The sequence below is a fragment of the Gaeumannomyces tritici genome (assembly GCF_000145635.1).
Source record: "Gaeumannomyces tritici R3-111a-1 unplaced genomic scaffold supercont2.2, whole genome shotgun sequence".
Taxonomy (NCBI): Eukaryota; Fungi; Ascomycota; class Sordariomycetes; order Magnaporthales; family Magnaporthaceae; genus Gaeumannomyces; species Gaeumannomyces tritici.
The window spans coordinates 3,738,672-3,764,505 of NW_008804546.1; the positions used below are offsets into that span (position 1 = coordinate 3,738,672).

Sequence of the window (25,834 nt, forward strand, 5' to 3'; positions counted from 1 at the left end):
GGTCAGTCAGCACCAGAGATGTGACACCCGCCGCTAGGATGGCACGCCGCCTGCCAGGGCAGCACGAGGCAGTGCAGCGCCAATGACACCCGACACGGCAGTGGGGGAGCGATCCCTTTTCTGGTTAAAGGGGCCCACCTGCCGAGTGGCATCCACCACGGGATCAAAGCCATCAATGAGTTTAAGGACCGAGAGCACGTTGATGATGCCTTTGCTGCAGTCAACGAAGCAACTTGAAAGCGAAACTGGAGTGTTTCAGGCACATGCTGCTAGTGTGCCCGTCAAGCGGCTTGACGACATTCTTTGCAGACGAAAAGGATCAACAAGACCTGCAGCCGGTGAAATCCCAGAGCACCCTCGCCGACATGCATGGGCTACCTTGGCGAATTTCCGGAAATAAATCCGTCTAATTAAACCCCCGGCCCTTCCGTCAGCGGCACAACCAGCTTTGACGCCGAGACCCCCTCTTTCAGCATGTCCAGCCCGTCTTGGACGACATCGAGATCGGACCCTATGGCCCAGCACGAAGACGCCGTCCCGCAGCCCCCCAGCAAGAAGTCCTCGTAGATTAGCTTGCCGACCTCGTTATCCTCCAGCGACGCGCCCCACACGAACTTGGTCTTAACCCCGTAGTGACGACCTAATAGCCCGCCGCCGTTGCCAGCTTTTCCCAGTTTGGCGGCGCCCATGGTCAGCCGCTTGTTGCCCGGCGCTTGCCCTCTCCTCGCAGAGTCGAGGACGTAGGTAGGTAGCACGTACCTGTATCGCGTCGCGCTCCTGTCCCTTGCTGCGAGCGGGATGGATTCCGGGACGGGACTGGCCATTTTGGTGAGCAGGACCGTGTATAGCTGGAAGCCACACATGGGCGACTTGTTGTGCTTCTTCTCCATGCCGAGCGCGTGGCCTAGTGGCATCGGGTCCGACCTCTACGACCTGGTAAAAGAGATTATAGTTGGTTTAGATTGAAACGACAAGGAAAATGATTCAGTGCGTGGTGTAAGTCGCATACCACTCCCGCCACATCGGTGCCCGTGATGAAGGGGTACTTGATGTGGGAATACAGAAAATTTCCCACACTCTGCTTGGCGTAATCGATGCTGTAACATATGAGATGTATGGGCTTGGTTAGCGATTTCCGGGCGGTTCTTGCAATTACATATAGAAACAGGACTTTACGGGTTCAGGGCGATGGCCGCGTTCTTGACGACGACCTCTCCTGGTCCGGGAGGGGAATATGGCGCTTCGCGGACAGCCAGCGGTCGTGCCTTTGCGGCCACGAGGAAGGCTCCCCTGTTTTGTGGTGACACCATGTCTAAAGGATTTGTACAACGCTGTGGAAGGCGAGTGTACGGTGATGTTCTTGTTCGTTTCTTGTCAAAAGACCGTTGGCAGGAGGACAGCCAGCCAAGAATCCAAGTTGAATACAACTGAAATCAAACGACGAGGAAGTCCATCGTGGTTTAAATGACGACGCACGAGTCTCTTTCATTCGGGATCCGGGCGTGCTTACAGACACAAGACGTGGTGTTTGATCCTGCCGTGTGGTGGTTGCTGAGCCCGCAATCGCCAGCCCGATTAAGAAACTCGCCTCGCACTCGCATCGTGGCGTGGGCCATTTCGCGATCGCCACCGCGCCTGCATGAAGCTGCGATCTCATTTTCCGTCGCCATCTCCCTGCCTGCGGTGCTCACCAGCAGCCACATCTATCAGGAATGGGCATCACCATGTGGCCCGCAGGAATCATTCACTCCGAGCACGTAGCCGTTCCAATTGATATTACTGGAAGGTTTTGTTGGGGTATATTCTATGCTCCTAAAACATGATCGCTGAGCTCCGCAACATTAAACACATTTACAGCCAAAGATAGCAAGCCATACAACACCGAGCGCGTTGCGAAAGAAAGGCCAATACGATTAAACCCACAGTTTTCGATACCGCGCTGCATCCTCCCTCTCACGTGTACTTAGGGTAGTGAACCTTGACACCGCTATTACACAGCAGTGGCAACAGGGGCCGCGGTGGGCTGCTGCTGCTGCTGCTGCTGCTCCACCACCGCCTTGTCCACCGGCTGGGCTTGCGGAGCGTAGAACCCGCCGTAGGCGCTCGCCTGCCCTGCCTGAGGCTGCTGCGGAACGGCCTGGGCCATGTACTGCGGCTGGGCTCCCGGCACCAAGTACATGCCCGATGCCGGAGCCGCCACCATGATCATCCCGGGTGGCAGCGTGTTGCGACGGTTCGTCTCGATGCAGAAGCGGACGAACAGGGTGAAGTGAAGAATCCTGTGCGCGACAAGAACGGCCGGTATATTAGCAAACGCAAGACATTTGCTACCCCGAGTGTCATCGTTGGGGAGAATTTGCCAGCTTACAAGTTCAAGACGCTGAAGGCAAATTGTGCATTCTCCAGCGGCTCACCATCGTTCAAGAAGCGCATGAATCTGGAGCTGTAGCCGTAGTTGCCATTGCGCAAGTAGATCCGGCGCGAGACCAAGAAGCCCAATAGCGTAACAGTCGCTACAACATGTGTCAGCAAAATTCCCCCAAGCGCCAGCATTCTCACAGCTCCTTCTCGCTATGCAGTCGGGGAAGCACGTACTGGCAAAGGTCAGCCATAGGAGGAGATGGAGGGCAACATGGGCTCCCGGGTGGATGCCACGCCTATCCTTGTGCACGCCAACCGTGATAAACTCGGCTATCTGCCAACCAAGAGATACGATGGCCTGTTTTCTTGTAAGCTAACGCAATAACCGGGTGTAGCAGGTCGAAGCAGACGATGGGCACTAACAGGAATAAAGACGAGAATGAAGTAGGAGTTTCCGGAGCCGTTGTAACCTGTCCACAAGTTCATGTAGGCTGCGGAAAGGGCGATAAGGATGATGTCAAAGAGAGCAATGCAAGACCCAAGCGTGAGCTTCGCGATGTACCAGCCCTTGCCTGCGACGACTTTGTTGATGGCCACGGGCTGGAAGGCCTGCGGCCCGGCCTGGTACATGGGCTGTTGGGTATTCATGATCGCGGAGGGGTTGGCGGGTACGATATTGGTTGACAAGGTATGTTGCGAGGAAGGCAAGTGTCTTGGGCCAACTTCCGGGTCGTAGCGTTCGTCTTTAGCGCTGTTGTTTCCGAGATTATACGACACCACGCTCTGAGTTTGAGCCGCAGGGGAGAGGGCATAAACCGGTGGTCGGGAGTGTATCTGGAAGGAAATCTCCAACTAAAACAGAGCGCGAAGGGGGAAAGAAAAAGAAAACAGATGAGACAAATAATAGCAATAAGCAGGGTCGTGATGCTAGCATGATGGTGCAGGAACGTTCGTGTAATTTCTGGAAGCCAATGACACGCTGCAGCCAACGCCTCAGTCCCCACCTCTTTGTGGGATCTCCTTTCAGCGCAGCCCGAATAGGATGGCCTCGGCCGGTGTCTGCCTGATGGCGGCCCATATATCTCAGAAGGGAGGATTCGAACCCCTGTCGTGAAGTACTGGTGCGCAGCAACTTGAGTGGCACGCTGCTGACCGCACTTGTGGACGGCTGTCGGCCGCCAGGGGCGATGCCTGCCCTGCCAGGCTGCAGCTAAACCAGCCCCAGCCTGCGCCCCGGCCCTTTCCCGAGTCCCCGCCTCGCTGGGGAAGCAATTTTGGAGACGGGACCGAGAACAGGCCACCTGTGAACCGGCCGAGAATGCTTCCGCATCACAGGAGAATGATATGCCGCACAAGAATGAATAATACTCCAGGATAACTTTTTGTTAGACCAAAAAAGGTAACCCCTGCCTGTTTGTGCGTCTTTCCCCACAATTCCCTGCGTGAGGAAGAAAGCGTCAAGCGCGAGGAAAATATTTCGACTTTTATTCGCGTTGGAGCACGACCATGAGCCCCATGATGCCGAGCAAGGCCGTTTTCATCCACGGGTGTTCCGAAAGCATGATGGTAACGTAACCGACAAAGGGGAAGTATGCCACGACGCTGCCAATGATGTCTTCCCTCTCGAGGTAGTCTTGGTTCTTCGCGTAGAGCTCCGTGTCGTCGGAGGGGTTGTTGTCGCCCTTTGTGAGCAGCTTCGCCTTGGGACTGTGTGCGGGAGGTGTTGGGTCAGCAGGCTGGACAACGACGCAATGCAACTCGCCCGTATTGCAAATCGAAGATCGCCCACTTACCCAGTGCCAAATTTCCTAACGACCCTGTGGACGATGGGGATATCTTTGCCCTTGACATTGTAAACCACGATCTCGCCAACGTCGGTTTCCTGCACCAGGTTCCGGTTCCAGAGGAGGAGCAGGTCGCCGCGCTGGAAGGCGGGCTCCATCGATCCCGAGAGGACGACGACGATGGGCGAGGGGGAGTCGCTGATGACGGATAGGCCCTTCCACATCTGTCAAGGAGGTGGTTAGTCGATTGCCAGGGCGGCGCGCGAGGGCGTGGGCAGTGTGAGGCGCACCATGAATGCCGTGGACAGGACCAGGGCAAAATTGAGCAGCTGCGAGGCGGCCTGCCTCGGGTTTTGGAGGCCGGAAAGCATGGCGAAAACGTCCGAGACCTGTCTGGACGGCTGAGATGGATCGTACAAACAGACGGGCGAGCCCAGGGTGTCGACTGTGGCCCAAAATGTGTGGTTTTGCGACCAGAACGGAGGGGTGCGCGCCGTCGCGAAGCTTGGTGGCTCTGATGACAGTTTACCGAATTGGCTGAGGCGAGCTGGCCGGTACTCAGGAAGGAGACGCTGCTGATTGGCTGGGAGTGGGGTATGGCCCCCACATTGGAGGACCCTCCCGCAATCCGGACCGCTGGGATTCGATACATCTCAACTTTTAACATCACATCTTGACCACCTTCCAACTAGGACTTGAGCCAGGGAGGGGAAGAAGCGCGAAACATGCCAAAATATTGCTTTAATTAAAGATTCCAACGATACCACCCGCTACCGAGGACGATTCCTTTCGGAGCAGTACTTTTTCTCTTGCTGGTAGCACAAGTCATGAAAGCCACTGGACGATCGTCGTAAAGAACACGAGGGAAACCATCACGCGTGATATTCCTACGTGGAATCCCCCTCCCATGAAAGCTTCAACCTTATCCTAGGTAAGTCCCGGGCTAGTTCTTCATTCGCTCCACTGCACATCGAACCCCTGGAACAAGGCCGTGAGCGTGTCGTCGGCAGGCTTGGGCCTGGCTACGTAGGCCGCCACCTCGAGCTCCCAGTCGGCGATGGCGGTGTCGAACACCCAGGTGATCTCGCGCAGCGGCTTCTTGGTGCCGTCCTCGGCCACCAGGCGCACCCACAGCGTCGGCGCCTTGGGGTCGTCGCCGCCCTTCTCGACCACGACCTTGGAGAAGCCCGGCTTGCTTCCGGGCGCGCCCTCGGGCAGGAAGATGGCCTGGTCGGGCACGGGGGACAGCGACCAGTCGGACCAGTTGTCGGTGGCGACGGTGCCCAGGACCGGCGTCCCGTCGAGCATCTCGACACCGGACTTGACCCACTTGGCCGGCGGCCCGTCCTTGGAGGAGCCCGCGGGGCGCATCGACAGCACCACGCCGGCCTGGTCGTAGAGCACCTTGGGCGTGAAGGCGAAGGATACCGAGACCGACTGGAACTTGGAGAGCGGTCCCGTGGACTTGGCCCCGGCGGGGGCAAAGGTTGGCGCTGGGTCTTTTTAGCCAAGTGAATGGGTGCAAGCCACTATCCCCGTGGACAAACGACAATGGATCAGCCCCCCCCTCTCGGTTTATGCGTACCGTTGAAGTCGTTGGTAGTGGGTGGCTTGCGCCAGATATCGGTGCCACTGTTGGCCGTGACGGTAAAGCTGCTCATTATTGAAGTCTGGGACCCAGAGGTGGGTGAAGCAAGTGAAAGGGTTGATAGAGCGGCGGTAGCAACTGCAGTGAGTGGGAACCTCATTTTGCTATGTAGACTGGCGAACAGCGAACAACGGGATGATCTGGAGGGCTTGGGTTAGTGGTCTTTTATACCCGACTCCCGGCGCATACCTCTCTCTTCATATCTGATGTCCTCTGGACCCGTGCGGGGTTCAGACCTCGGGTTGACAGGCGGCAATACGTCGGCTAATACAGCCTGACTTTTCCCGCCGACAGCAAAGTCCCGGGACGCCGTGCCGTAAACCTGGTCTTGGCAGCCGGGGATGGCACCATTGCACGCTGGCGGAGTTTCCATACATGGAAGTTGCGCGCTCCTCGTGTGACAAGTCCATGCGGGGAGCCGCATCAACATCTCCACAAGGCAGGAAATTGATATGACAACAAGCCTTTTGGCTTGCCCACCGCCGCAGTATCATTCACCACTCGCTAGTCAACGGGCAGTCACGAATTGGAGCTCCAGGTTGTGAGGCGACCGAATTTCTCATTACCAGACCCTCAAAGGGCGTAAGACAAAGCGGGGTCTCTCGCTGGGAGACCTGACGAAACTCTAGAATAAAACCCCTCCTCCGCCCATGCCTGGGGCTGTTTGATCCAACAATAAGAAGGGGAAAGTTCGTGATCTCATCATCATCATGTCGAATGAATGAACCGCCAGCCCTCCGCGCTAGCTAAGCAGAAAAAATGCCAATGCAGGCCCCGAAAGAAAAGAACCCCCCGCCAGCTGTGATATCATTCTTTTTGGTGTGGCTTGAATTTGACAAAGGAAAAAGGATGATATTGCGCCGTTGAAGCGGAGATTTGTCAAGACGTCGTGGCCGCAGAAAGGACTGTAAGGATCTTGGTAGGTCAGTGGAGCCGTCAAGGCCCAGCTGGGCCGACCTGTCCGCCTCTCTGCGCCAATGATCGTCCGAGTGGAGTGTCGAAAACAAACGCCTTTCCCTTCTTTTTTTTTCTTTTGTGTTTTTCTTTTCGATGGGGGTTCTTTCTCGTCAAAGATGGGGAGACGCAGTGGGCTGCTTGTTGTCGATTGTTCAAGGGGCCGTTACCCCTGGATCGCATCCGTCAATCCCCATTCACCCTCGTGCCGCCTGGTGTTTGTGGTATAATCGAATCGACCAAGACTCCCAAAAACGCCAAGCTTTGTGAAAGACGAACAAGGTCAGGAAAGAAATCCACCCCGGGGTATACTAGGACAGGAAAACAGCAAATCAGCAGGAAACGAGGCAAAACGATGCGGGAATAACACAACAAGAGAGCAGAGGGGAGTCCAGGCTTGCTTTCCTCCCGTCGGTATACCGGGGCTGGTCGTGATCTGCCGTGTATCGGATCAACTGATTAGGCCATCCCCTCTCACCCCCTTGGAAAGATCAAATTTGGTCGGCCAACCTCCTGAAAGAAGTGAAGAAGGACAGCGAAGTCGTTCTCCCAAATGGTGTTTCCAATCTGATGAACCATGGTTGGGAGTTGCAAACGAGGTGGAGCGCGAAAACAGGATGAACGCCGAGACGGGAGTGGGAGATCGCCCGGGTAAACGACGAAAAAGAATACAACAAACGTGCGCCTGAACTCCAAATCCTCAGCTCTTGCGAGCAAATCGATCGTCGCGTGTATGCCATTCCCTTGATGAGATGAGTTTTAACGCCTTAGAACGCCCGGGAGACCTGTACGAAGCAGCCGGCCTCGGTAGAAAGCAGGGGAGCCTAGTTCACCCATTGGCATCGAGTCACCACGCCGCTAGGGCGGGCGGACAGGGACCACAGGCAAGCCAAGACTCTCGCGTCATTCTCCGAGAGGACCAAAAGTGAGATGAAAAAAAAATTGCAAGGTCCAAACCATCGTCCTTTCAGATGTTCCTCGGGGAGCGGGCATTGCCCGCGTCGATGACATCATCCAGGTGGTTGCACAGGGCGACGAACAGGTCAAAGTACAGCTTGGAGCCCTCTCCACCGCGCTCCATCTCGGCCTGCATGGTGCCGCTCCGTTTGAAGGTCTTTCTGCACCGAATGATCAGTGCAAGGTAGTGAGCGCGCAGGCGGCTGTCCGAGTCGGGCGTGTGCGCGTAGCAGTACTGGGCGGAGCGCAGGATGGTTCCCACGTCGATGCCGGACTGGAGCCCCTGCTTGCGCAGGGCCAGTCGCTTGAGCTCCTCGAGCCCGTACCGCTCGGCGGCGCAGTAGATGACGGTGTCGCGCAGCAGGTGCTGGTCGACAGCCGAGATGTAGACGGTCGCCTCGACCGCGGAGGGCACGTACGGCGAGCTGCTGGTGCTGCCGGCGCGGCCGCCTCCGGTTTCGTTGGGGTTGGGGGATGAGTACGGGGTGTGGCGCTGGCGCGGGTCGGAGTCCTCTAGTTCCCAAGAGTTTCGGTGCTTGTTGTGAAGCAAGCGCGGGTAGTAGTCGCCCTTGTAGAGGTACTCGAGCACGCCTGAAAACACCTCAGGCTCCTCCTCGGGCAGGGTAATCCTCTTGCTCTGCGCCTCGAGGTATTGTTCCTGGCAGAGCGCCTTGAAGAAGGGGCTCTGGCACAGCACGTCCTCGTGCGCCGCAAACAGCCGCCCCTCCCGCCCGATCGCCAGCGTGACGATGGGCGAGGGCGCCAAGGACTTGGGGCTTGGTGCCGGCTTCCCCTGCGACGAAGACTTGTTCGCCGGCGCGGAGGCCTCCTCGGCGCTCGAGAGCGACCGCTGCAGTTTCGACAGCTTCTGTGGATCCCGTCCGGAGCCCGCATTGCCGCCGGCGCCTTTCCTCGTCAACCTCGACGACTTGTCCACGCGGTGGTGCGCGTCCATGCCGCCGCTCCCGCCCTGGGAGTGCTCCTTGTTGCTGGAACGGAAGGAGCGCTTGAACATCTTGAAGGCTGCACGGATGTCCAGGGGGGCGGGCAGTTTCGGTATCGGGTAGGGTATCGGCGTCGGGGGGTAGTTGGCAATCAGGTTCTTGCGGCGGACGGGATTAGGAAGCCGAATAACAAACGAAAGGAAAGGGGGAGGTGAGAATGGCCCCCGTTTGCAGATCGACTTATTCGGGTTCGGTGTGGGGATTCGACCAAGAGAGCGACGGAACGAGCTAAAAAAGATATCAAGGAAGGGAAAGCCAAAGAGGCGAAAAAGAATGTGGGAGGAGGGAGATGCACAACAGAATGACAGGGGCCCGGGTAGAATATCTTTCAGAGGGGATTGACTGAGGGAGCGGCTGAAGAGATATCCTATGAGTTTTGCGACCCGTTGGTGTTGTGTAAGGGGGAGGGAGACAGAAAAAGGAGGGGGCGCCTCTGGAGATGGTGACGGGGGCCTGGCGCATATTTATATTGCAGGCGCGGGGAAGAAGGCTGGGCGGATGCCTGCGCACCACAAGCTGCGATGCGCACGCACGCACGGAGTCTGGTGCGCGCACGCACGCCCACACGGCACGCCGCTGTCCACTGGCACAGCGAGGACAGGTGGGACGGAACGCCTGGTTGGCTGGACTGGCGGCTCTACGGCGCACCCTTGGGCCCTTGGGGTTGGTGGTGTGGGAGGTGTGGGTGGCACCGCGAGCAGCAAGGTGGGGTGGCCGCTTGGGCGCTGGAAGGACGATGGCCCAAATGCAAGGCTCTGGTTGGGCGGCGGGGCAGGGGCAACACGCATGTCGTCACCTAGCATGGCTGCACTGGCAGGGCCCTGGATGTGGTGCTTTTCCGTTGCCGCCCGCGGTCAACGTAGCGCATTCGTAGCGCTACCACAGCCGGAGCTGGAGAGTGCACACGTCGGTGCCTGACCTTCTCTTCTTGGTCGCAATGCGTGGCCGCCTCGTCACTTGACGGGGCCACGACATTGCCGGAGCTGAGGCGACAGAGGCTTGTCCAAGGCCTCGAAAATGTAGGTACGTATCCTACCAGGTACCAAGGTATCTCACAAAGAGGCAGCCAGCCACGTGGCTAGCATCAATGGGAAAAAGCCTGGGCCGGTGTGAAGGAAAAGACCACGGAGTCAACGGGGTTTGGCGCCACAGTAGCTCGTCCAAAGAAACGGCGCGGCCACCCGCAGTGTCGAGGGAATGCGACCGAAGACGCGAAGCTTGGAGAGAGCGAATTGGCGCATATGTCCGAGCTGGCCCAGTTTCGCGACCCAATCGCAGACAAGATACTGGTCGCCTCGTCTGACCAAACAGCATTTTCCCCACGCTTTCCGCTCACACTGGGGCGTGAAGATGGTGCAGCAGCATTCGGCAGAGCACAGCCCCTCTCCGATTGCGCTTGTCCAGTCGATGTCGGGATTTAGCCGGTGCTGCAGATTAGACAGCCTAGACCTTGGTGACAATGTGTGAATTGATACAGTGCCGATTAGAGGGGCATCAGTTGCGGTGCAGCAGTCGAGTCACAGCAGTTTTTGTTCTGAGTGCACGGCTGGTTGCCGAGATGGAGTCCAGAAAAAAGAAAGAAAAAAAAGAAGTCACCCGCATGTGAAGAACGAGCTGAGGTCTAGCCGGGGTGGCTGCCCTGATTGTCGCCTGCACGCCCTGAATCATGGCCGTTCGTTCCAAATGGCTGGAAATGGGCCTACTTTTAACAATGGAGCCCATGTCCGCCAGCTTCAATTATCCCGCCATCGTCATCTTTTGATTCTCATCAGTCACAATACGGGAGCGATAAATATTTCGACTTCTACCGTCGCCTAGAGCGATCCTTTGCAGGCTTAGATATGCGTCAAAAAGTGAGCGATGGAAACAAAAATAACTCTTTTTGCGGGAGGCAACGCCTAGCATGGAGCCTAGCATGGTTCTAAGAGTGGTGGCTATTCCGCCTGAGTGATTCAAATCCACAAACGTCCACAGGCGGGCTCGAACCATCGAACCGTAGCCCGATCTAAGGCAGGAGAAGAAGGCAGCTGCCCCACGTGACTCCTCCCGCCAGCCCGTACCCCTCGGCCAACGCGCAACCCCACCTGGAAATTTTGGCGGCCTTCCTCCACAACCACAAGTATCGTTCCCTACGTGGAATCGACCACGGCGGAATCACGACCCGACAAAAATCACGGCTTCACGTCTCCAGCTTCTACAACGGCCTGCCGCGACAGTCGATTAAACGCATTGCCACGACTTGCATACGCCTCCGGTCTTCGGATCCGCACTACTACACACAAGCAGTCACCCTATTGGTCACCCGTCGCCAAACCGAACCCCGTCATTCGTCGCCGCCGCCTGCATTGCTTCTCACTCCAGCCAGCCCCTTTTGCCTGCTGATGCAGGAGCGGCGTGCTTCCGCATCATGCCCCCCAGCCTGAGCGTGCCCCGGAGGGCCAGCGGCCTGGGGCGACCGAAGCCCGCCGCCCGCCCGAATCCCGTCAAGGCGCTGCAAGATCAAGCATGGAGAAACCAGCAAGCGAACCGGGGCACGGCCGCCTCTATGTCGCCGCCGCCTCAGCCGCGCCCACAGCCGGCCAGGAAATCACAATGCCCAAACAAGAACTGCCCGAACCCCAATATCGTCGACGGAACCTGCCGGACCTGTGGTCGAGTCGCCGATGACACCAATATTGTTGCCGAGATCCAGTTTGGAGAGACCTCGCAGGGTGCCGCCATGGTTCAGGGTAGCTATATCGGCCCCGATCAGGGCGGCGTCCGTCTCTCGGGTGGCCAGGGCGGACGACGCATCGCCGGTACGAGCACATCCACAGAGGCCAAGGAGAAGGCTCTTCGTGAGGCCAAGAGCCTAATCACCGGCTTTGCCCGTCAGCTCAACCTGCCAGACCGCACCATAAACAGCGCTGTCCAGCTGTACAAGCTGGCCAGCTCCAGGAACTTCACCCAGGGCCGCTCCATGCAGTACGTCGCCGCCATGTGCCTGTACGCTGCGTGCCGCAAGGAGGCGACCTGCAAGATCATGCTCATGGATCTGGCCGACCTCGTCCAGCACGATGTGTTCCACCTCGGCCGCATGTACAAGGCCTTCATCCGCGACATTGGCGCCGGCGGCAACTACAACCCCATCTTCGTCGAGGACCTGATCTATCGGTTCGCTGCCCGTCTCGAGTTCGGCGACAAGACCAACAAGGTGGCCAACACGGCTGTGCGTCTGGTCCAGCGCATGGACAGGGACTGGATGGTCATGGGCCGTCGGCCATCGGGCATCTGCGGCGCATGTCTAATCATGGCGGCCAGGATGAACAACTTTCGACGCACGGTCCGGGAGGTGGTTTTCATCGCCAAGGTCACCATGCACACCCTACAACAGCGACTGGATGAGTTCGCCGAGGTCCCGTCGGCCAAGCTGACAGTGGAAGACTTCCTCGTGCGCGACTTTCTGTACGATCAGATGGATCCTCCAGCATACTACAAAAAGACGGCAGAGTACCAAGCGAAGCTGAAGGAGAAGCGCAGCAAGCGAAAGCGTGAGCTGGGGGACGACGGTGAAGGGGAGCGGCGGGTGGACGCCGATGGATTTGCCATACCGCCGACCCCAAGCAATACCGAACCTGCCGCTTCCGGTTCGAGGACAGAACCAGGTGACCTTGAGCAAGGAATATCTGACATAAACTCCCACCTCGACGACCTGGCGCAGCAATTCGGAGCGGACGGCAGCGCAATTCCCGGCACAGAAACCCCTGCGGCAAAGGGTAGCACGCCTGCCGCCAGTGCCAGTTCGCAAGCCCCCAAAGGCCCGAAAAAGTACCCTTTTGGGAGCAGCGTCAGAAAACAGGCCAAGGTCGAAAAGCCTGACTATGTCACAGAGGAGTGGGCTGAAGATGAGGAGATACTCGAGATGGAGATTACAGAGAACATGATGAACCCAGCGACTGTCGAGGGCGCACTCCGCCTTGCCAACGCCAGCGAGCTCGTGTCCCTCAAGTTCTTCGAGTCATCGGATCCAGAGCAGCAATCAAAATTGGACGCACGAGAGGTCGAGGAGGACGAGTTCGCCGACGACCCCGAGGTCATGTACTGCCTGCTCAGCAAGGAGGAGGCTGAGCTCAAGACACAGCTGTGGGTCAACCAGAACAAGGACTGGATGCGCAAGCAGCAGGAGAAAGAGTTCAAGGCCAAACTGGCGGCCAACAAGCCCAAGGGGCGGAGCCGATCCAAGAAACCGCGCATCGGCGAGGGCCAGACGTCCCCGGCGGACTCGGCAACGGACGCGACGCTGGAAATGATCGACCGCCGGCAGTTCTCCAAGCGTATCGACTACGATGCGGTGCGGAGCATGCTCAGCACCGGGGGGCCTGGCTCTGCGGGCGCTAGCGTCGCCACCAGTTGCCAGACAAGTCGCTCCGGGAGTGTCGCCGCAACTCCCGCCGAAGAGGCCGAAGATGAAGAGGAGGAGGAGGAGGAGGGCGACGAAGACGTGGATGAAGAGGAGCCTTCCGGGCTTGCAGACATCGATGAAGACGAGGACGAAGGCGAAGACGACGAGGAGGAGGAGGCACCGGACTACGATGATGAGTGAAAGGTCATCGACTAGTAGTCATCGGAGTCAACGCAAAGGCTATTGCTGAATTACAGCAGCAAGCCGGCGAATGGGGATGCGCGCGCACGGGGAGGGACTGCTTCTTCATATTGATACCCAGCGTCTGCAAAGGAATCTTTGCTCACGGTTAGCATTTCATGTATATCTTTTTCGGTTTGTTTCTCCTTGGTTCTTTCTACTTTTTTTTTGTTTTTAATGCTCCCTTGGTGGCTGCTTCGATTCGACGAGATGTAGAAGATTTACATATAATCCAACTGAAAGAACGCCCAACGATGGACACAGCTGTTGGCACCTCACATGATCCCCTACTCAATACCCACCCAGCAGTCCGACCGACAGCTCGATACATCAAAGATCCGCTTTAAACTCAAGAACAGAGTACGGCAAGATGAAAGATGCACCAGCGTACAGTATCAAAAAGAGCATCGAGGAGAGCCAAGGTTTGGAGAACAGATTATAACCTCGATAGGCATCTACCTACCTCTACCTGATTATTAATATGCATTAAACGGAAAGATCAAATGTGAATGTCGCAAATCCTCACGATCCAGTTCCAGTACGATGTCGTCACAAAAAAAACCCCCCGTCAACATGAAGGTGTCCAGCGCCCACCACCTTTTCTCCCCACACTATCGCGACTGGCTCGAGCGCGCGTCCAGCAGTATGGTCACGCCGTCGACGTTCTCGACGTACACGGGCTTGTACGGGCCGTTGTACTGCGCGTACGAGACGATGGACTCGCGCGCCAGGTCCCGGTACAGGTCGGCCATGTCGTCGTGCGCCTTTGGCGGCCGCAGCATCGCCCGCCGCCCCCGCGCCCCGTCGTCGTCGCCGCCGTCCCGCTCCCGCAGGCCCCGCCGGACGAGCATGAAGGCCACGACGGCGAGGGGCAGCCCCAAACCCAGCCCCAGCCCCAACCCGAGGCCGATTTTGGCCCCCTGGTCCAGCACGGGAGGGGCCGCCGCCTGGGGCGGGGACGGTGGCGGTGTGGTGGTTCGGACCGAGGGGTCGGGCGATGTGGCGGCGGTGGAAGGCAGCAGTAGCAGCGGCGGCGGCGATGTCGTCCCAGAGCCGGCCGCCGTCGCGGTGGCGAACGACTGGCTGAGCGCGTTGCCGACGGTGGCCGAGGGCAGGCGGAACAGGGCCGTGGACGTGCTGCAGCAGCGCGACCGCTCGGCGGCCGACTCGCAGCAGTAGCTCGAGTCGGCGGCGAAGCCCGGCCTGCCGCAGCCCCAGACGTTGACGCCGCTGGCCCGGAAGTCGTAGGTCGAGTCCGCGCTGATGGTGTCCTGGTCTGCGTGGTGGGGGCGGGTTCGTGTTAGTACGTTTTCTTTGCCCGGGGCCGTTTGCTGCTCTTGCTCCTTCACACCAATATCAGGTGTGTGGTAGGGGACGCAAAACATACTCAGGATACATCGCTGCGGACATACGGGGTTGGTCCACGACCGATCTGTGCAGGTGCCACGGATATCTAGTAACGGCAAGACACACAAGATAAAAAACAACGTCAGTCTGCGCCACCTAAAGCTATACTCCCAGGTACACGAGCAAAGGGGAGGAAACCATACAGCTGGTTCCCGCGTCGGGCCCGGTCCCAAAGGCAGCGCACAGCCCGTTGGAGAGACAGGCGCGCGGCGACTGGCAGCACATGCTGGCCGGGGCCGAGGCGTTGCAGGGCACGTCGGTGCTCTGCTGGCCGTTGGGGTAGTAGCAGAGCAGCTGCGCCTCGGCCAGGACGAGCAGGAGCGAGAGGGCGGCGAGGGCGCGGCGGAGCACCGGGCAGCAGCCGCCCGGGACGGCGGCGAGGCGGACGAGGAGGGGCATCGCCAGGCTGCTCCGACTACCTCAAGGGCATGGTTATGGTTCAGCTCGCTGTTTCCTTTTTTTTTCTCTTTCTCTCTCCTTCTCTATGTCCCGTCTTCCGGGAGGCGGGGAGATTTGGGGCGGGTGTGCGAAGCCACAAAGCCTAGGCGCCATGCACGCAGTCCATAATACGAGAACTCCCCCGGACTCGGGTTCTTGCATTAGTGTCAAGCTTTCGATGGGGTCCGTTGGTCCCCCTTTCAGGAAATCTGACTGCGCGCTATCTCGTGCCAATCTCGCCAACGTCGAGCCGAGCGCTAGCGCCGCGGACGAACCACGCGCTGGACACTGCGTCTTGGCGACCTGGCCAACGCGGTCAATGGTCCCGGGAGGGAGCCATTTGCCATTTCATTCTGCCAGGTTCTTCGGAGGCAGAGAGACCCCTCTCCCAGCAACACAATCTCCATGTGCTTGTGCGGAGTGGGTTTCCCCAGCGCGCCGATCTCGACCACGCCGGCGGGATCCTCCGTGGGCGAGACCGGGGTAGCCCCGATGGACGACGGCGAGACGGATGCCGTTCTGTGGAACCGTGGTAGCCGCTGGTAGACGGCAGACCTCCCCGAGTAAACGGCTCTTTTGGCCGGAAGACGCCGTGATGGGGTCGTGGGTGAAAGCCCATGTTCACACGCGCGTTCCGGCTTTATAACAACGAGCAAAGAGCGTGGCGGGAGCGAGCCCAACAAAATCATGCAATTATACAGAAGGCACTAGATGGTCAAACACCATGGACTGTCCATGTTGCACCGAGGCAGGTCGAGTGCGGGCATGATCGGCCAAGAAAGAATATGATACAGGGAGACAGGACTGTATCTGGAGACGTTTTCACTTCTCACAGCACTGATTACCTGCGTCCGCCAGGTACTAGCCTGAGAACCCAGATGTCAAGCCCAAGCTCGAGAACCAGTGGGTTGTTCCGTTTGCGTATCGAGTAAGGTGCCTGCCTACCCGAATACCCCGACTAGCCAACCCGCAGCGTTCCGCGCCGAACTACTGCCGTGCACCAGCGTCTGTTCAACGCAACAAAGGCTCTGGCCGGAAAAAAGAAAGATAGTTGAGTCCGAGCGCACAGTCGTAGACAAATACAAGAATCATGGATAGATAGAGTACAAATACATGGACTTGTGTATGAAATAAGATAAGAGTTACCGACATGAATTTGATATCTTTTTTTTTCGTTGTTTTTATGTGTATTCCGCTTCTCCGCGTATTCCAAAACGGGGCGGGAGCTTCCATGCCAGTTATAATGCGAGGCTAGTACAAAGAGAAAGGCAATGCCAATGAGCAAGCCACAAGTGGTAGAGGGGATTTCAACACCGACAAACCCAGCAAGAAATGATGCCTTCCGACTCCAAGATGAGATGCATAGCATGCGGTACGCTGAGAAGTGCCCCCATCGAGATCGCGCCCATGTGCCAGTGGCAGGGGCTGCGTCCGCTTGGGGGTTAATGGCTAGAAAGAAAAAAAGGAAGAAACAAAAAAGGAAGAAAAAAAAAGGAAGAAAAAAAAAGGAAGAAAAAAAGCAAAGACTAGTATCGACACATGGACGGCCCCATCTCTTAGGCGGCGACCGTTTGAAAAAGTACAAGGCAAATGCGGAGCCCAACCTCGATGCAAACTCTATATCACGAAACAAAGATCTCCTCTCCCGTTCCCGGGGCCTGTCCTCCCAGGCTCGTAGACTTTTTCGGCTTCTCTTTTGATTTTCCATCCTCCCAGCCTCGCTCGCTGATCTAAACCTGAACAATGCGGAAAGGGGAATGAGTAGTGGGTGACGCGGAAGGAAACATGTTGGGTGTGGGAATCGTGTGACAAAGGAGATGTTTAATCGACGCTGTGTGTCGTGTTGGCTGTTGGTGTCGTCTTGGTGGAATGCGGAGGGCTCTCCGTCTGCGGGCGCATTCCAGCGCGTCCGCTCATTCCCTCGACCGACCTGCGAGCGCAGGATGGTTTTTTTCTTCTCTTTTTTGTTGTTCGTCTTCACTCTCGTGCCGACATCTCAGTCTCGGTCCCTGTTCCTGCGCCCGAACAAGGTCCCCTTCCGGCGCACCTCGGCAGGCCCTTCTGCATCGGTCGCGTGCCCGGCATTGGCAGCGGCGAGCTCGGCCCCTTTGATGGCCTCCCTGCGCTCGCTCCTGCGCTCCTCGATGGCCTCCTGGCTCAGGTGCCCAAAACCGTTGCGTCGCTTGAATGTCGCCTCCATGACGGAGTTGCAGTCGACAAGCCTGCGCGGTAGAGCCTGCACGACGCCAAACATCTCCATTGGGTCCTGCACCGCCCGGATCTCGGCCTCGCCCATCTTGAATATGGCCAACGCCACGCGGAAGAGGGTTCGGCTTCCCTCATAGAAGAAGACGTCCCATACCCGCAGCGTCGTCTCGATGGGGAGCGTCCCGATGAAGCATGACATGAACCAAGCCGTCATGCACATGGTGATGGGCGGGAGTCGCTCTGCGCCCTGGGCCGCCCGTGCTGCTGCCCTAGCGCGCCGTGACCTCTTTGGTTTGCCCCCGGCTCCTTGTGTTGCTGGCCGAGCCTCGACCGTGTCGAGCTCACTCCCGACCTTGTTCCAGACGTTGGGCATCGAGTCCTTGACAGCGCCCATGAGTACCCCGAGGTCGACCTTGGAGCCCTCGAGTGACAGCTCGTGCGTGCCCGGTAGATGAACGCGCGTAATGACGTTGAGCAGCCAAAACGCCTGCTCCTCGGTCTCAACAAACAGGAGCAACAAGCCGGCGAGGAAGTTTAGACTCTGGCAATAGCCTATCTGCGGGTTGTAGATGGCGAAGGCGTTCAGGACTCGCCTCAGGCGGGATATTATCCTCGGCTCCTCGGCGCCATCCTTGGCTATGTTGTTGTTGCCACTGCCCTCTGGCTCGCTGCTGGAGAAACGGAACTTGGCGTTGTCGGGGAAGGTACGATGCAGATCGCGCTCGATGGCCTCGACATCAACCTCCTTGGCCTCGCCTGGTCGCTTCGAGCGCGCGATGAGCTCGTCATATACGCCAGGGTGCTTGGCGAGGATGCTCGGTCCGCGGGCATAGTAAAACCACGCGGCTCCGCGCCACTCGGGTGGGATGCCCTTGCGGATGAAGCGCTTGGTCTTGGCCGACGGCGCCGGGAACCGATCCGGCTCCTCCGTCATCAGGCCCGAGTCCCTAAGGTACGCCACCCACTTCTTTTTCCGGCGAGCGAGGTACTCCGTGTGCGTCGAATCCCAGGCGTCGTACTGCTCGCGGGACACGTACTGGTTGCTCTTGCGGAAGCCATATCTGTCCCTCGAATCTGGCTCGTCTTCGGTCGGGGCCGAGTACAGCTGCTGGGCTTGGCTCTGGGTCGGAACTGGTGGCGCCGGCTGGGTATCGAAGGTGGTCTGGGTGAGGTCGGGGCTCGACATGGCGAGCCTGGGCGCTAGCGATGCGGACCGTGCCGACGACGCGGCCGAAGCCTGGCGTGAGTGGCCCATCCTTGGACGCACAGTGTCGTCGGACTCGAGGAGCTTGGCCGAATCGTGCTTGCTCCTCACACTATCATCGACCTCCTCGTGGCTCGACCGTCCGCGAGATGCGATCGAAGGGCGAGGCTTGTGTTCGGGACGCCCATCTTCGGGGAGCGATGAAGGCAATGCCGAACCGGAGAAGAATGACATCGAGTCTCGCACGGTTATGGATGGTGGTGGGTCGGACGCGCCCCGGGGTTTAGTGGGCATCGGTAATGAGTCGCTCATTGCCTCGCGAATCCTGTGGCCCACATGTGATTGCGACCTATCGAGATTTGCTCGCGACGAGGATCTGGACCGGGTGGAAAATTTGGAGCTGGAAACCTTGCGGGTGTGGCCGCGCGTGGCAGGGGTGGCTTCCAAATCGTTGTCCTCGGCGCCCGTCGAATCCGCAAACCCCTTCTCGTATAGGCCCATGACGTCCTCGACGCTCATGCCACCCTCGTCCGCCGAGTGCCCGGCCATGAAGTTATACACCGAAGATGACGTTCTTGAGCTCGTCTTGGTTGCCAGACTGCTCCGCTGAGTGTTGGGTCCCGAAAAGACGGTCCCGGGCGCGGTGGAGGAAGTCAGCTGTGATCGGTAGCTGGATCGTGGCTCGTGCTCGGCCACCCAAGGTGCAGCGTCCCGGGGGTTCGCAGGTATGTCCGGGCCGTGACCGTCCAAGCGGGTGTGGGCTAGCTGCGGCTTGGGGAGGCCGGGCGAGATCATGCCGCCGCCGGCGGACGGTGCGGCAGCATTGGTCGCTATGGTTCGGGGGACGGTTCGGGATGGGTTGCTGAGGGTATCGATCGAAGGCCGGGTCGGGAGGGAGGATATGGTGCCATTCGACTTATTCGAAGACACCGACGGCCCCCGAGTCCTTGGCCAGTTGGAGAGTTGGCGGTTTAGGATCGGGCTGTCGTCGCCGTACTGGGCTGGCCTGGCGGCGGTGGGCGGCACTGGAGGGCCAACGTTGGGCCTCGCGATGCTCGGCTTGCGAGGCCGCGAGAAGTTCTCAACCATGACGGGGGCCTGATCGTCGCCCGTGCGGCGGCTCGAGGACCGAGCGAGGGCGCCTTTAGACGAGGTTCGTGCCGGAGGATGATTACCGGCCAAAGACGTTGCGTGGAACTTGTTCGGGGGTGGTACGAGAGATACTATCCTGTCCTGCTCTTCGTCCAGCAGAGAGGAACGGCGACCGTGGGAGGGCGTGTAGGATCGGGACGAGGACGCGGGCGAGATGGGCGATATTGGGAGTGCGGCGGAAAGGACCTGAGCGAGAGCCTGGGTGGTCGAGGCCGCGGGCGAAGACGGGTTGCTGTTCGTCTTGACGGGGCTGGGCAGTTGGTGGAAGGTCTGATGGCGACTCGTGTGCATGAACTGGGATGGCGGCTGGGCGTGGGAGGTGGTTTTGTTGATTCTGCCCGTCAGCGAGTCCCAGCGGGGCGAGCTGGGCGTCAGCGGCAGAGGAGGCAACTGAGGCGGGAAATCAGGCGGTTTGGCGAGGGCATGCTTGTCGTCGTCGTCGCGGGTGCGGTGGTACGGGTTATGGCGTCCGCCTCCTGGGGAATGGGGCTGCCCCGGCACATCTGAGGCGGCAGCATGTTTCGTCGTGGGTCGCTGTCGCAGGCGGTTGGCGGGCAGGCTGGCAGAGTCGCGGGCCCTCGAGCTGGTTCGAGGCGGCCGCCTGTGCTGCGGGTTGGTGCCCTCGCCGTCGGCCGCATACGGATCGTCAGGCTCTGAAAATGCCGCCGCCATGCTGCCCGTGGCCCGTCGACTGCTGAGCGCAGGCGCGAGTTACTACAATGGGCGCAGCAGGTCGTGATTATGTGGTTGCCATATCTGCATGGCTGGGGGGCGGGTGCTTGGTGGGTCGGCCGGTCGTGACTGCACGTTTTTTTTTTCTTCTTTTCTTTTTCTTCCCTTTTTTTCTTCTTCTTCTCGATTACTTCCTGTCGCCCGTCCGGACTCAATTGCGTTGCCCGTCAGCTCCCCGCCTGCCTGCGTCCTGCTTAATTTGCACCAATGTCCAGCTGTTTGTTCCTTGTCGCCTCTCTGGTGCACGGGCAAAACCTCCTCTTCCATGGCTTCCCTCGCCTGCTCCAGCCAATCCCTCACCCCTGGCCCGCCTGTAAATTTGTGTTCACTGCACTCCGTCGGGCCGCTGCCTGGTGCGAGCTACCTCAGTCTTCACCAATTGTTTCTTTTTCTCTTTCTGGTCTGGTCGGCTCAGGGGTTTGCAAAGACAAGCCGGGTTGCCCCCTGCTCGCCATCTTAGCCCCATGCATCTGACCAGCTAATCGACCAACTGGGCCAGATCGTCGTCGCGAAGAGCGAAAAGCCAGTGGTGCCGGCTCCCTCCCGCACGGCGGCGGGGGCTAGGCTAGTTTGACATATGCTGGACAGAAGCCACAAGAGCCACAACTACGACTATCATGCACGCGGAGCGGTGCACACGGCGCGTGATTCTGCTAGTAGACTAGTGTTGACTGCCTACCAGCTGTCTAGATACCGCTGGGGTGGTCGGGACTTTGAGCCAGCAGAAGACAAACAAGCCCTCTCTAACCGGAGATGCCGTCGACGAAAGCCAATCGGTGCTGCCAACACCAGACCCGTGTGGTCATGAATCGAGTCGCGCGGGGAACCGCTGCCCAGATTAGCCCACCTTGTTAACGTCCGCTCGCGCGCGACTCGAGCATATGCCCCAGAGAAAACACTCCGCATGCACGATTCAAGGGGGAGATGGGTTCGAAGCGGCCTCAGCGCTGCGGTGCAGTGAGCCTCTGCGCCATCCCGGGCTGCAGGTGCAGTAATCGGGGCGGAGCATCAAGTATTTGAGGGCGGGCTGAGCGAGATGCGCCCTGGCTGACCTCTCTGGGCAATCCCAACCTGGCGGTGGACGATGGACGGTGAGAGCCAACAAAAATAGACCAGTCACACACGCGTTCCCACGCTTCCGGTACAGGACGGCACTTGGAGGCCGGGAAGGACGCGAGTCCAGCGAGCCTACATTGGAAATGGGTCAGGCCTGGTCTCGGTGAACTTGACTCCCACCTGACGAGGCGAATGCCCCGCCTTGCACGCTGGGACCTCCCTGCCAGACCCGGGAGGAGGGTTGCAAGCCAAAAATACGGCTCTAGTCCCAAAAACACAGAAAAAAGGGGGTTAGCTAGTCGAGTGCTGTAGGCTGCTGCCCGAGGGTGCCGGCACAACAGCAGGGCCGCTAGCGATGCCAGGTTCAGGCTGTTATGTTTCACAAGTTGCATATCACCCTCAGCCGAGGCGGCCTCTGCTCCGGGAGCCACTAAACATGGCACTGGCTTTGACAGGACAGTCGTGGCGCGCCGTTGGCCATGGAGGGGGCGAGGCCGAGAGCAAGCGTGATAAGCTGCAGGTTGAGCCGTGCTGTCATTGTGCAAGAGCGCACGCGCTTTGGCCCAGCCGCCCAGCCGCCCAGTCTTTGGTGCTCTGTCTGGGACCCCTCTGTCTGTTGCAAAGGTCATCCCGTTTTCCGTCATAGACGACTCTTGCACGGCATCCTGGCCCTTACTCGGGCCGTGTCGCTTGTGGACGGCACAGTTGACCATCGCGCTCTTAGTTCCAGCGCCCCGTCTTCATTTCCTCGACCCATTGTGCTGGATCCGGGCCCTCGCCCCGTCCAGGGAACAATTCTTTTTTAGCGGAGAAGCAAAGCCTGCGCCGCTGGGAGTCGCTGGGAGGACTGATCGGCCAGGCCTGGAGCTCCGGGAGGGCTTTCCGACCCATGCACTCTGCCAGGCTCGCTTCTTCGAGAGTGGCCTAGCGCGGAAATTCTTGCTCATTCCGTCTGATTTCCCAAGATCCCCTCGTCTAGGGCAGGGCAGGCCGTGGCCTGGGCTGGCGCCGGTGCTCCCGCTGGCAGCCTCGGAACAACGCGAGCAGTCGGAACGAATTCAAATACTTGCGCGTCTGGGGTGTCTTGTCCTTCTTCTTCTTCTCCGTCTTCCTGTCCTGTCCCGCACCACTTGCCGCTTCTCTGCCGGCTCCTTCATCCAGACGCGAGCCTCCATGTCACTACCTCAGACGCCCCTCGTCTACACTCACGGTCTTCATTGTTCATCCCACTCTATTCGACTCCGCCATGGCTTCCTTGGTCTGCCTCGGGAATCAGCACCGGGCCCAGCGACGAGAGCTAGGCATCTTTGAAACATCTCCCCTTCCTTCAGCAGCTTTGCAATTGTGGTACGACATTGAGCTGGCTTTTTTTCCCCCTCAGAACCGGACAAGCAACCTCATTGAACCCAACATTGTCGACCGTCCTGGCAACATCAAGGCCACCGGCCGCAAAGCACCGGACAGAAGAGGGTTCCGACTTGGAGCGCCTGTGAATCACTCGCTCTCAATGTCACCCAACTGCCCCAGAGCCTGGCGGCCAAACAGCTGTGCAAAAACCCCAGCGGGTGGCACCTCTATCCAGTTCCGTCATCCACCCAGCGCCATTTTCGGCACCTTGCCTAGCCACCCAAGCTTTAGCGTTGCCGTCATCGCTGACTGAACTCTCCCCCATATTCAGCTTCTTTTTCAAGGCAAGAAGAGGCGGGAAGAATTTTTCTAAAATTGGGCAGTGAATCAGATGTTACTCCGAGGGGAATGACGTTTTCCACGACTTTGCAAGTCGTGCAGCATAAGCAATAAATCCAGAGACAAGACAGCGACATTGGAGATCCCTGCATCCGGCGCCCAACCGAGTATTATCTGCTCTGGGCCTCGGCGGCATGACTGCCCTTGCTTGGGAATATCCTTTGGTTTTTGAGATTGCTGTCGTCCCAGTCTTCTTTGTTTTCCCTTTCCTGGTCCCCTTTTTTTTCCTGTGTTTGCAGCCGCGTTTTTTTTACGCGGTGGGCTCAATTCCAAGACATTTCCGTCATCCCGAGATGAGGGAGCTACTCCCGTCAAGGCCTGGTTGGCCTCGCAAGATAGCTGGGCTGGATCACGTGGTGGGCATGGATGATCCAAGTGGTCCGTGCAAATTTCTCGCAGCTTCTCTGCCCGCGCTCGACCAGCCACCCGCCTTAAGGTACTACTCTCCGCGCCTTGGACACCTTCCTGATTGCTGAGGTAGGTCGGAGCTCGGGAGGTGTCGTCCATGGTGGGTCGGCTCAGAGATCGGGGTACCTTAGCTCGGGAGGTATCTGGTACCGCGTCATCAGCGATGCACGCCATCCACCAAGAGGTCACTCGCAACTTGAGCTGTCTGCCCTGCGCAGGCGCCTGTTTGCGCCGCGCACCTTGGAGCTGAGAGCTCCCCCCCTCTCCGCGTCCCTCCCTCCCCCCATTCCTCCAGTCCTCGTCTGCTCACCCCCTGCCTCTGCATCCACGCCCGTTTGCCCGCCCTCCAACCGCGCTCCCCCCAACTTTTCCTTCCTCCTGAGCTTTTCCTCCTCCTGTGGGCTTTTTCTCCTTCTCCTGCCCCTTTTTAGCACTGCGACAGCCGCACACACCTCTCCAATTGTGCCAAACACAGCTCTGCCTACAGCAAAATCCTCTCCTACATATCAGCTTGCCCCTTTCTGCCACAATGTCCTCCAGCCGGAAGAGAAAGCAGGACGAGCCTGAAGACGAGCTTGTGAGCCTCCCTTCGGGCGACGAGGAGGAAGATGAGTAAGTCGACATTTCCGTTCGATGCAGGGGCTGGTGTGCTGTGGCCTTGAGTCGTATACCACTTGCGACGGCTTGCGCAAGCTTTGGCTTTGGTTGCCTCGACGGCACCCGATGGCGCATCGCACTGGCATCGCGCCGTCGTCCTTGAGTGTTGTGAACCGATCTCGCAGGGCGCGGCGCGCCAAGAACGATCACCCAACACACCTTGTTATCAACTATACGCCCAGTCTCTTGCTCAACTGACACGCGCATCCTGCCGACAGGTATGTGAGCGACGAGGACGAAGAAGACGATGACGTCGAGGATGATGATGACGAGGAAGAGTACGAAGAGAACGGCGAGGATGCTGGCGAGGAAGAGGAGAACGGCACTGTTGGTAAGTGGCAATATAAACCTGTCCTATCCTAGCCGCTTGCCTGGCCTTGCCTTGCGATCCAACCTGCGATGCAGGCATTGCCAGCTGCCACCACTTGAAATGGCCCGCTAACATTTATCTCAGAGAATGGCCGTCCCAACAAGAAACAGAAAACAGCTCCCTCCTCGGCCGACGCTGTGCCCGAGAACGGGGTCGATGAGGAGGGTGAAGAGGATGGAGATGGCAATGACGATGAAGATGATGAGGAGGATGAGGAAGACGCTGACGAGGGAGAAGAAGACGGCGATGAGGACAAGGAGGCTGCTGATGACCTCCCCGCCAAGGATGCCGTCAAGGTATCCAAGGTCACAGTCGCCAAGGACGCCGCGGGCGTCACAGCCGTCGCAGCTGGCGGCGACGACGAGGACTAGGTTGGGACACTGGTCCAACCTCCTCTCTCCGTGGGCATAATACGTCGGGCTCATCCTCCAATTTTGTATTGTGATTCTAGATGATTCTTTTTACCCTTGCTGGCACTGTCCGTCGTTGGTGTTGTTGCGCGTGCAAGGTGTTGGCTTGTGGCGCCCAGCCCGAGGTCGAATCAGACGTGATGCTATCACGAGTGGACGTGAATTTGTGAAGCAGTCCCATTCGCTTCGACGCTGCTCCCCTGGGTGAATGACGGTGTGGGCAAGATTGGTTGTAGTCACCGATGCCAGCACGGTCAGGGACCTCGGTCGCTTTTTGTATCGACGCAGCCCCCGATTTGGCCAGGCGTCCATTAGCCTCACCTGAGCCCCTCGAACCTTTGCCAGGGCCCAATCCAGCGTTGGGGATGGCCGTCAACTTTCCGTGGGGTCCCCACCCCCCAAGACCGGCACCCGATCACTCGTGGCTCCTGTCATTGCCAATGGGACCTGGATTTCTATGGGGATTCTCTTTTGTTCCCCCGCCTTGGATCCCATGAAGCCTTCTGGTTCGTCAACGGCGCACGACCCGAAGGAAAGGGGTTCCTGGTCACCGGGTCATGCAAGGAAGCCCGCATCTGCAGCCCTCTTCTCTCACGGAATCTCCCATCGACCATCGCGCCAAACATCGACTGAGCACCTTGATAGATAGGAGAAGGGTCGTGCATGTGCGCGCTTTCAGTGGTAGTACAGAGTGCCCTCGTGTGGGTATCTAGACAC

At 58.7% G+C, this 25,834-nt stretch overlaps 10 protein-coding genes across 10 annotated transcripts; 3 read left to right on the forward strand and 7 right to left on the reverse strand.

Moving 5' to 3' along the window:
• Positions 1-33: 33 nt before the first annotated feature.
• GGTG_03824 (zinc-binding oxidoreductase CipB) lies at positions 34-1,310 on the reverse strand (the record flags this gene model as incomplete). Its single annotated transcript, XM_009221607.1, has 4 exons — positions 34-232; positions 511-926; positions 1,010-1,097; positions 1,177-1,310. The coding sequence occupies 4 exons, from the start codon at positions 1,308-1,310 to the stop codon at positions 34-36; spliced, it is 837 nt and encodes a 278-aa protein (XP_009219871.1).
• Positions 1,311-1,770: 460 nt separating this feature from the next.
• Positions 1,771-3,260, reverse strand: GGTG_03825 (hypothetical protein). Its single transcript, XM_009221608.1, has 4 exons — positions 2,785-3,260; positions 2,596-2,719; positions 2,369-2,513; positions 1,771-2,279 (listed from the first exon to the last, which is right to left on the reverse strand). Exons 1-4 carry the CDS (start codon positions 3,007-3,009, stop codon positions 1,991-1,993), a joined length of 783 nt encoding a protein of 260 aa, XP_009219872.1. The 5' UTR covers positions 3,010-3,260; the 3' UTR covers positions 1,771-1,990.
• Positions 3,200-4,707, reverse strand: GGTG_03826 (signal peptidase I). The gene is made up of 3 exons (XM_009221609.1): positions 4,436-4,707; positions 4,155-4,369; positions 3,200-4,068 (listed from the first exon to the last, which is right to left on the reverse strand). The coding sequence occupies exons 1-3, from the start codon at positions 4,514-4,516 to the stop codon at positions 3,846-3,848; spliced, it is 519 nt and encodes a 172-aa protein (XP_009219873.1). The 5' UTR covers positions 4,517-4,707; the 3' UTR covers positions 3,200-3,845.
• Positions 4,708-4,845: 138 nt separating this feature from the next.
• Positions 4,846-6,413, reverse strand: GGTG_03827 (hypothetical protein). Its single transcript, XM_009221610.1, has 2 exons — positions 5,731-6,413; positions 4,846-5,638 (listed from the first exon to the last, which is right to left on the reverse strand). The coding sequence occupies exons 1-2, from the start codon at positions 5,891-5,893 to the stop codon at positions 5,097-5,099; spliced, it is 705 nt and encodes a 234-aa protein (XP_009219874.1). The 5' UTR covers positions 5,894-6,413; the 3' UTR covers positions 4,846-5,096.
• A 1,301-nt stretch (positions 6,414-7,714) lies between these two features.
• Positions 7,715-8,719, reverse strand: GGTG_03828 (hypothetical protein; the record flags this gene model as incomplete). Its single annotated transcript, XM_009221611.1, has 1 exon — positions 7,715-8,719. One exon carries the CDS (start codon positions 8,717-8,719, stop codon positions 7,715-7,717), a length of 1,005 nt encoding a protein of 334 aa, XP_009219875.1.
• Positions 8,720-10,829: 2,110 nt separating this feature from the next.
• On the forward strand, positions 10,830-13,620 carry GGTG_03829 (transcription initiation factor IIB). Its single transcript, XM_009221612.1, has one exon. The coding sequence runs from the start codon at positions 11,116-11,118 to the stop codon at positions 13,288-13,290; it is 2,175 nt and encodes a 724-aa protein (XP_009219876.1). The 5' UTR covers positions 10,830-11,115; the 3' UTR covers positions 13,291-13,620.
• Positions 13,621-13,754: 134 nt separating this feature from the next.
• Positions 13,755-15,228, reverse strand: GGTG_03830 (hypothetical protein). Its single transcript, XM_009221613.1, has 3 exons — positions 14,880-15,228; positions 14,717-14,782; positions 13,755-14,605 (listed from the first exon to the last, which is right to left on the reverse strand). The coding sequence occupies exons 1-3, from the start codon at positions 15,133-15,135 to the stop codon at positions 13,941-13,943; spliced, it is 987 nt and encodes a 328-aa protein (XP_009219877.1). The 5' UTR covers positions 15,136-15,228; the 3' UTR covers positions 13,755-13,940.
• A 1,430-nt stretch (positions 15,229-16,658) lies between these two features.
• On the reverse strand, positions 16,659-21,182 carry GGTG_03831 (hypothetical protein). Its single transcript, XM_009221614.1, has one exon. It carries the CDS (start codon positions 20,408-20,410, stop codon positions 17,171-17,173), a length of 3,240 nt encoding a protein of 1,079 aa, XP_009219878.1. The 5' UTR covers positions 20,411-21,182; the 3' UTR covers positions 16,659-17,170.
• Positions 21,183-21,962: 780 nt separating this feature from the next.
• Positions 21,963-23,186, forward strand: GGTG_03832 (hypothetical protein; the record flags this gene model as incomplete). The annotated part of the gene is made up of 3 exons (XM_009221615.1): positions 21,963-22,065; positions 22,251-22,745; positions 22,861-23,186. The coding sequence occupies 3 exons, from the start codon at positions 21,963-21,965 to the stop codon at positions 23,184-23,186; spliced, it is 924 nt and encodes a 307-aa protein (XP_009219879.1).
• Positions 23,187-24,209: 1,023 nt separating this feature from the next.
• GGTG_03833 (hypothetical protein) lies at positions 24,210-25,078 on the forward strand (the record flags this gene model as incomplete). Its single annotated transcript, XM_009221616.1, has 3 exons — positions 24,210-24,292; positions 24,556-24,668; positions 24,792-25,078. The coding sequence occupies 3 exons, from the start codon at positions 24,210-24,212 to the stop codon at positions 25,076-25,078; spliced, it is 483 nt and encodes a 160-aa protein (XP_009219880.1).
• Positions 25,079-25,834: the final 756 nt, after the last annotated feature.